At 34.9% G+C, this 8,848-nt stretch overlaps 3 protein-coding genes across 3 annotated transcripts; 1 reads left to right on the top strand and 2 right to left on the bottom strand.

Annotated features, from left to right (window-relative positions):
• Positions 1-614: 614 nt before the first annotated feature.
• Positions 615-2,441, bottom strand: LOC111800771 (xyloglucan 6-xylosyltransferase 2). Its single transcript, XM_023684613.2, has one exon. It carries the CDS (start codon positions 2,274-2,276, stop codon positions 909-911), a length of 1,368 nt encoding a protein of 455 aa, XP_023540381.1. The 5' UTR covers positions 2,277-2,441; the 3' UTR covers positions 615-908.
• A 2,230-nt stretch (positions 2,442-4,671) lies between these two features.
• LOC111800762 (translocator protein homolog) lies at positions 4,672-5,691 on the bottom strand. Its single transcript, XM_023684598.2, has one exon. It carries the CDS (start codon positions 5,531-5,533, stop codon positions 5,018-5,020), a length of 516 nt encoding a protein of 171 aa, XP_023540366.2. The 5' UTR covers positions 5,534-5,691; the 3' UTR covers positions 4,672-5,017.
• Positions 5,692-5,887: 196 nt separating this feature from the next.
• LOC111799637 (small ribosomal subunit protein eS21y) lies at positions 5,888-8,212 on the top strand. The gene is made up of 4 exons (XM_023683059.2): positions 5,888-6,002; positions 6,161-6,243; positions 6,337-6,469; positions 7,894-8,212. Exons 2-4 carry the CDS (start codon positions 6,194-6,196, stop codon positions 7,957-7,959), a joined length of 249 nt encoding a protein of 82 aa, XP_023538827.2. The 5' UTR covers positions 5,888-6,002; positions 6,161-6,193; the 3' UTR covers positions 7,960-8,212.
• The last annotated feature ends 636 nt before the right edge of the window (positions 8,213-8,848 follow it).

Genomic DNA, 8,848 nt, shown 5'->3' on the forward strand with positions numbered 1-8,848 from the left:
TTTTATATTGGCTAAACGAACAATTTTTACTTGTATAAATATATTTAAAAAGTATAGAAATTTCATTATCTAGAAAAAATAACCCTAATCACCAACAAGATGATAAATTATAAAAAGATGAAAAATCAAACATAATATATTATAAAAAGATGATTAAATTATAACTGTTAGATATATTATAAAAATTAAACATAATATATTCCTCCTTAACATACTTAAAAGCTGCCCAGTCTAAATCCCTTTGGTGTCTTGTTATTGTTTGACAGGAAGCCCCTGGCTATGGAGCAGATGTCTTGCGCCTCTGGGTTACGCCATAGGTAATAATTGCAATCCTAAATGAATTTTATTCTTATTGCATGAACTACGAACACCTCACACATTTTCAGGGCCTTCGAGTCTATCATATGATTTCTACTATCTTTTCTTTCTAATAAGATTCGAATATAAACATCTCGGGCCTATATCAATAAATACTATGAAGAAAAGTATCGTTCTCGTCTCTAACTCGTCTCTAACGGTGGTTGGAAGGGGTAAAAGATTGAACTTTTCCCTAATAGATTTGAGTCAATAATAGCACAATAATGCAAGAAAGCTACCACTAGAGGAGGTTGAGATAATGAAATATGATGTCAATAAACAACTCATAAAGATTGATGAACAGATTTCTTCAAGAACTCCATATCATTTCATTACAAAAGCTGATCTAAGAAACAAAGCCTTCTAAAAATCAATGAAATTTAGACAGATTTTTAACCCCACAAAAGACAGAAGTTTACAATTCTTCAATATTATGGGTAACTGATATATATATAAATATACCAAATCCATACCATTTTCAACACTATATTATACTTGAACTCATGATAACCATCAATCAACCCCTGTAAATTCAAGCATTTCCATGGCTATCAAGAAGAAGATGATACCTTCACAGCTTTGAATGCAGGGTGAAGCAACCCGAGTTCATCCTTCACGTCTAATGGATTGCTTGTATCGTTTCGAACCCGCTTTACTCTCCTGCTTGCTAGTGACTTATGTGTAAAGCCATAGATTTGTAGGATCTGATTATCCCCGAAGTTGTATGCTCTGTCCATCTGTTTCAGACATCGCTCAACAGGGTAATCTCCGAACTTCCCGCATGGTTTGCACCCGACGAAATGGGTGACGAGAGGCCACCGGTGATCGCCTAACCCTGGATGGTGATTCTCGATCATCTCCTCGTACCGATCCACCAAAATGCCCCAATATCCGTGCAAATAGTACCCATTCTCAAGGTAAACTTTTGCTCCCCATTGATCCCTCTGCGTAGCCAACAAATACACCATGGCTGACTGATCATCGGCTTCGAAAACCGGTCGGTCCTTCAGCTCTCTGGTCAAGATCTTCCCAGCTTCATCTCTAATCTTCCCCTTCGGCCCCATCGGTGCCCAAGCGTCGAGAATGTCTAGTGCCCACTGGCAATTTCTCAGAAGAAAACTTCCAGTATTCAATCCAATCCAATTCTTCTGATCATAAACCATCTCATTCCATCCGTGAAGAACAAAATTATGATCCTTATACCGTTCCCATGGAACCTCAAAAGCCATATCAGTGAACATAGCATCACTATCCATCCACCATAGGAACTCAATCTCCGGATGTGAAAGCAAAAGCTTCCTAATCAATGGAAGCTTAGCCCAGAAACCAGCCATTTCAGCATCAAGAAGCGCCATATTATAAAAAATCTCAATCCCATGGAGCCTACAGTAATCGATCTTGTTCTTAATCGACTTCAAAAGGTAATGATCACCAACAGGATTCTCACAGGGCTTAGGCGAGGAACCAGTAACCAAAAGAACTCGAGGTTTATTAGGACCAATGAAATTAGGAAAATCAGGGTTGTTCTTCAGCCATTCAGCTCTCTGTTCATCCCAATCAGAGATTTTAGGGCCAAGACTATAGGGTTTACTCGGATCGGGCTTCTCATCCTCACCTTCATCCACCAAAATCTTCGAAATATCAAATGTGGCGTAATTGTTGGACTGATCAGCCGCCTTGGCAGTGGTATCCGGCTGTGCCTCTTCCAAAACACGACGAGCCTCAACACGACGGCCACGTGAGGAGAAATGGCTACGAATCTCGTTGAAGTCCTGCTCGGGAGTGCCGAACTTACCAGCGCCGACAATGCCACGGAGGACAACGACGGTGAGGAAGAGACAGAGGACAGTGACGACGCTGTGGCGGAACGCCCTCTGAATCCGACGGATGCGAATGGGGCCGAGAATACGCTCAATCATCTTCTCAGACTCCGGCGACGAGATTCGGCGGGCCTCCGAAGACAAGCAGGAATCAAAATCAATGAGAATTGAAGATTTCGATTTCGATCTGGAAATCCGAACAAGAAAAAAAAAACAGGATCGACAGAGAAGAGGGTTTTACGGAGTCGGTGGAAGGAGGACGATGAGAAAGATCTGGAGAGTAAAGCGATTTATATACTCGCCACAGATTTCTTCCGTTTTTTTTTTTTGTTTTTTTTTTCTTCTTGTCGTCATCGTCAGTACTTTCGTCGTTGATGAATTTCTCCCTTGGGACCCACTTTATTTTATTTTATTATTTTATTTATTTTTCATAATTTTTATTTTTTCTAATTCCAATCTCTTTTTTAGTTATGATTTCTTCTAATTATTAAATTTTATATGATCCCTAAATTTTAATTTTATTATTTTATTAAATAATTTATAAAAAAAAATTACAAAATAACAAGAATCGTTAATAACGAAAAATTAAACTTTTAATTTAAATATATTTTTTAAAAGTTACGAAACTAAATAAACTGCTGAGTTTGGTATTAAAATATTGTTATTTTAAAAAAGCGTAAAAAAATTAAACTACTTAACAATAAATCTAAATTGGTTTTAAAATTGAATTTTATTCAATAATGGACTAAACATCAAAATTTATGAAATGGTAAATAAAATCAAAATAATTTGAGATGTGTATTAAATATTTACAAAGGGTGATTTAAAAAAACATGGCATATGAGTAAGGGGCCCACATGATGTTATTTTATATTATGCTACATTTATTGATTTATTTTAACGTGGCAAATGACCCAAGTGAGGCCACCTCTATGGGGTCCCACTAAAGTCAAAATCTTTGGCAATTTAATTTTTTTTTATTAATATTAATTTTTAATTTTAATATAATTTTAAAACTTACTTGAAAACATTTTTGAAAGTATTTAAAATTAATTAAAATAGCTTAGTAAATTATATTTTGAAATCATAATGGGCATTTATTACTGTCCATTATATATATACTTATATATTATCAGCTAGAATTTCGTAAAAATTAAATATAAAATATTTTTTTAATTATAATACACTACTTATATTTATTACAAACGTTAAATATTCTTGATTTTTATTTAATTGAAACATGTGATTAAATAAAAAATATTAAGTTATTAGGTAATATAATTTAAATAATATTAATTTAATGACATGCTAAGAAGTAATGGACACGTAAACGTGGGCTTAGGGGTTTGGTTAGGTGAGAGAGAACGTGTAATAAAATAAAAGTCTATGTGGAGGAAGCTTCGTCGGACGTGAGGAATCTAAATAATAATAATAATAAAAAAAAAAATTTGGCCAAATATTTCATATATAGAAATAATTATTAATCGACAATATTCTAATTTCTAAAAAGTATTAGTAAGAGCTCAACCGGACCTACCTCTCTTTTCTTTTTTGATTCGATGGGATTCCGTTGAGTTCTTACACTTTTATGTCTACAACTCAGATCATCGGATATCCAGAATATGAATCATAGAAGAAAATAGACTAAACATACTAGTTACAGTACCTATTATCTCCAAAATATGAACCATAGAAGAAAATACTGAACCATAGAAGAAAATACTGAACCATAGAAGAAAATACCGAAACAGTCATAGATAATTAACAATCATAGATATCCTTAAAGAAAATACCGAAGAAAATACTGAACTATTATTTAGGCATTTGATAATAGGTTTAATTTCCTTGTTTTTCATTTTAGAAAATATTTTGTTTATTTCCAAATAACCATTTTGTTTTCGAACTTAATTTTGAAATAATTTAATTTAGGTAAAATTTCAATTGATGAATGAATTTCATTAAATCTTAATAACAAATTTCATCATAAAAACTATATTATTGCAAAAAGAGGTAAATCCAAAATTAAAATTGGGAATACCAAGAAAATCAATAATAAATAAATAAATAAATATTAAATACAAATTTATTTATTTTGCAAAAAGGACACAATAATATTTAAAAAAGGAAAAAAATAAATTAAAAACAAAAACATGGAAACATATAGGACGTGTCCATATTTCAACACATTAGATGCAAATGGGAAGGTTGACGTTTTAAACCTTCCTTAAAATGTAAGGACAAGGGAATCTTCATTTAATTATAATTTGATTTTTTCCTTTTATGCATCTTTTTTCAGAAAATATATTTATTTAAAAAAAAAATCCATTTTCATTTGTATATATAAAAAAATAAATTTCTACACAATTCTTGGAACTTCCAATTTTAAAATTTGAATTTGATTTATAATCCTGACGTTCTGGTTTTTTTCTGTATTCATGCATATGAATCGGATTTCTGTTCATGACTGAATCACAAAATTGAATCCAAACAAGAAAACAAAAAAATCATTCAAACACATTATTCAGATACAAAATGATTAGATGAACATATGAAAATACATTACAGAACTCGAAGTGTGATCTGGATCACTCTGAAGAAAGAAACACAAACAAAAGAATACATCATGATTTTAGAGATCCAAAATACAGATCGAATTGTTCATACCTACGTTTTGATAAACAAATCATAAATCATTTCCCCTAATCTTACAAACCTTCGCTGTTCTAACAGCTTCTTGGTTGCGGTTTCATAAAGAAAAAAGAAAAAAGAATCTACAACATCCTAATCAATGTGATAATTGATGAACAAATCGTTTAAAAAATTGCAAGCAAAATCCTCAATCAAAGATCAATAAACACATAAGTAACAGCACAGAGATACGCAGTCCAAGCCAAACAAGGCTTAATCAGATCCTTAGCGAAGGGATTCACTCGCTTAAAGGTCCGATAACAAGCATACAGAGTAACTAAATCCAAAACACAGAACAGAAACGCAAGCAAAAGAGCGCGAATCACGAGCACCAGAGGATTCCAAACGACGCTGAGTGAGAGATGCGCGATGTAGAGCGGAAGAGCGTTGGATCCACAATGGAAGCCACCATCGGCCCAAACGAGCCAAGCGGCGAGGCCGATTAGGAAAGAGGAGCTGATCGACGAGAGATGGAGGAGCCAGAGAGGCGCCACCCAAATCGGACGGTTGCGGTTGGGGAAATGGCGGGAGGAGCGGCCGAAGAGGAAGATGACGGCGATGGTGAGGGTGAGAGGAATGGCGACGGAGACGGCGAGGGATCGGAGAGCTCTTTTGGCCTTGGTGTATTTGGATTCCGGTCTGGATTTGAACGGCGGAGAGGAAGACATTGTTGAATCGAGAGTTTCTGTGAGGATTGGAAAATTAGGGCGAAAAGGGGAATGAATTTGGAGGCAATTAAAGGAGGATTGAACGTTACAGAGGGAATTCAGGTGTTCTTTTTCAGAAGAACCTTCCGTTGTTGCATGGCGCAATTTCTCCTTTGAAGGATTCATATTTTAATTATAAATCGAAAAATTCGACGTTTTTAAAAAAATTAATTATTTATTAGTTATATATATTTTAATTAATTGTTGTATATTAATTTTTATCAAATAAATCTATTTATTCTTTTAAATTTAATTGGATCTTAAACCTATAATTTAATTTCAAAATAAATTGGTTTTTTTTTTTTTTTTTTTTTTTTTAGTTTTAATTTTGAATAAAAAAAAAGCTTTAGGGTTTCTGTTTTAAGCTTCAGGTTTCTTCAGAACGCCTCTTTCTTCCTTTCGGATAGCTCGCTTTCCTCTTTGCGCTGCGGTTTGTTCTCTCTAAAGACTTTTTTTTGTTTTTGTTTTTTTTTTTTTTGTTTTTGTTTTTTTTTTTTTTGTTTGATTCATGAATTTAGGGTTTTATCATTTTTGGTGGTCTCAAATGTATGTGTTGTTATGAAACACTGATCAGTTATATTAAAGCAGGTTTTCGATTTCTAAAGAATTTGTTGATCCAAGATGCAGAACGAAGAGGGAAAGATCACAGAGCTTTATATTCCCAGAAAATGGTTCGTAATATTATAGCCTAGCTTTTGATGCTTTTGTTGCTAATTTTCATGTGATTTGAGCTTTGATTATGACTTATTGTGTCTTCGATTCAGCTCCGCCACGAATCGGCTGATTACTTCCAAGGATCATGCTTCGGTTCAGATAAACGTTGGGCATTTGGATGACAATGGCATCTACACTGGCCAGTTCTCCACTTTTGCTCTCTGTGGTTTCATTCGGGCGCAGGTGATTGTTATTTATCTATCTGTCTCTGTTGTTGGATTTGTAGCGATTGGATGTGGTTTAATCTGTTATTGTATAAGAGTATTGACTTGGAATAGGACTTGTCTTGGTGATGGAAACAAAAATCTAATTCTATTCGTGCCGATTTGGCTCGTGTTCTGCATTGTTCTGCATTTCTGTGTTGAAGTATTGTTTAAGATGAGTTGAACTTGCTTTTGATTTCATCTGTTGGTATTTTTTATTTGAGTTCACCAGGAAAAGGAGACGCTATTGAGCATAACTTGTTCGATATTCTTATCACCTATTCAATTAGTTAATTGAAACCAATCGTTGATTAAAAATGAATGATAAAGATTTATAGTTTGACTACATAATACCCCTAGAGAAGAAATCTTGAGCTTAGCTAACCTAAAATCCATAGACAATCAAACGCATTGGAGGAATGAAAAGAAAAGGAAAAACGGAAAAATTCTGATAATCTTCCTTTCTAAAGGCCTTCTCTGCTGTCTGCATTTGTACTATAACTTTTTCTTGAATGGCAAGAGAAGCCATGAAGAGTAAACAGTTTGAAAGTATACAAATATTTCCTTTTACATCCTTGTTATAGTTGTGTCCTCATCCATTGGAATCTGGGCTGATGAGAATTTATGGATTTTTTTGATATATTTTAATCTTCAACTTTCATTGGGCATGGATGGAGGCTTGGATTTGGATTCGTAGACCAATCAAATATTCAATTCTTATTAATGGCTAACCTAGGGGTAAAGTTAAAGTTTTGAGATATCTTTGGCAAGGTGAACCGTTGTCTCCTCTCCTTTTCATGCTTGTTGTGGATGTTTTTAGTAGGACGGTCGTTAAAGGTATTGAGAAGTCGATGCATGATTTCTTTTGGGAAGGGGTTTATGAGGGGGAAGGAGCACACTTTGTGAGATGGGTGATGGTGGAAAAACCGTTGACTCTTGGTGGGTTAGATCTTGAGAATCTCAGGGTTTGTAACGGAACCTTGTTTGTAAAATTGCTCTAGCGGTTCCTCTCGAGTCAGATTCCTAATAGTATAGGATTATTGTAAGTATGATCCTAATCTCTGAGTGATGGTCGGGTGGGGTCAAAGGCTCACCCGTAGTAGAAATATCCTTGGAGTTCCCTTCTTTTTCTAAATTAGTTCAAGAATTGGAATTCCCCTTTGCTTGTTGTTTCCTTGTTTATATCATTTATCTTCCACGAGAAATCATCATGTGTCTGTTGTTTTTTTATTTTATGGAGCACTCTCCTTTTTCATTTGGGTTTTGTTCATGCCTTCTTTGTTGGAAGGAGGTGTAAGACATGAATCATTTGTTGTGGTGGCCTTTGGGGCGGGAGAATTAATAAAATTTTTAGAGGAATTGAGTTCTCTACGCTGATATTGATATACTTCTGGTGCTTTACAGGGAGATGCTGACAGCGCCCTGGATCGGCTCTGGCACAAGAAGAAAGTCGAAGTTCATCAACAATAGATGATTGTGCTGGTCCGGTTCATCTCTACATCAACGTTTTCAAGGATAGAGATGCACTTTTAAAATTTTTTGAACCTATTAAACTCATTAGTTTCTTTCGACAATTTAAACTCGTTAGTTTCTTTCAATTCATACTTGACTGCACCCGAGTCGGTACAAGCTTTGGTGTGTGAAAAAGGGACAAAACTAAGGTGAATGAGATATGTTGAATTTCATTTTCCATTGAAAGGAATTACCAAAGTGAGCTTCTATATGGCCTCATGTTTTGTTGATATGATAGGATGCCTTTAAGCTTTCGATAGGTTGTCCTTGGCAGTGTTGTTAATAATGAGAAAAGAAAACGAGAACTAGTTACACATTTTCCATGGTAGCTCATTTGTTTTTCTAGTGTCTACTTAGGTTAGCATCTAAGAGTTCTTATTGTGTCTAGTTTTTCCAGAATGAAATGCAAGGGATTTGTTAGTCAAAGGATTTTGTTTGCATCTTCTAATGCATGCTCTTTGTAAAGCCAAATCAGGTTTGCGCAAACTTATGTTACAGTCTCAGGAATCATAAGTGGTAGTTGTAGGCCACAACAAATGGATCCTAGCCTGAGAATTCGAGCAAGAAACACTCTCACGCTCTCGAGTGGTAAGCAGTTTAGCAAGATGAGTTGCCTTGTTTTTCAAAAGAAATTGGGGGGAAAGGTTCCCCTAAGCCTCTCCCAGTTGGGGGCGAGTCCCAAATGAGATCGAGAGAGATTCTCTCTTTAGATTCAAATAGAAATGCTAAAGGCAACTCATTGAGAAAATGCGATATATAATGTTGAAGTGACAGGATATTGGAAGTACTGATGACGATGAAAGTGTAAACCACAACAAATGGTTCCTAGACGGAGAATTCGAGCAAG

Source organism: Cucurbita pepo, chromosome 8, assembly GCF_057944985.1.
Source record: "Cucurbita pepo subsp. pepo isolate OVF chromosome 8, ASM5794498v1, whole genome shotgun sequence".
NCBI classification, from domain to species: domain Eukaryota; kingdom Viridiplantae; phylum Streptophyta; class Magnoliopsida; order Cucurbitales; family Cucurbitaceae; genus Cucurbita; species Cucurbita pepo.

Coding starts and splice junctions, on each gene's coding strand:
- LOC111800762 (XM_023684598.2), bottom strand. CDS start 5,533: ATGTCTTCCTCTCCGCCGTTCAAATCCAGACCGGAATCCAAATACACC.
- LOC111799637 (XM_023683059.2), top strand. CDS start 6,194: ATGCAGAACGAAGAGGGAAAGATCACAGAGCTTTATATTCCCAGAAAA. Junction 6,244..6,336: donor CTTTATATTCCCAGAAAATG/GTTCGTAATATT, acceptor TCTTCGATTCAG/CTCCGCCACGAATCGGCTGA. Junction 6,470..7,893: donor GTGGTTTCATTCGGGCGCAG/GTGATTGTTATT, acceptor GGTGCTTTACAG/GGAGATGCTGACAGCGCCCT.
- LOC111800771 (XM_023684613.2), bottom strand. CDS start 2,276: ATGATTGAGCGTATTCTCGGCCCCATTCGCATCCGTCGGATTCAGAGG.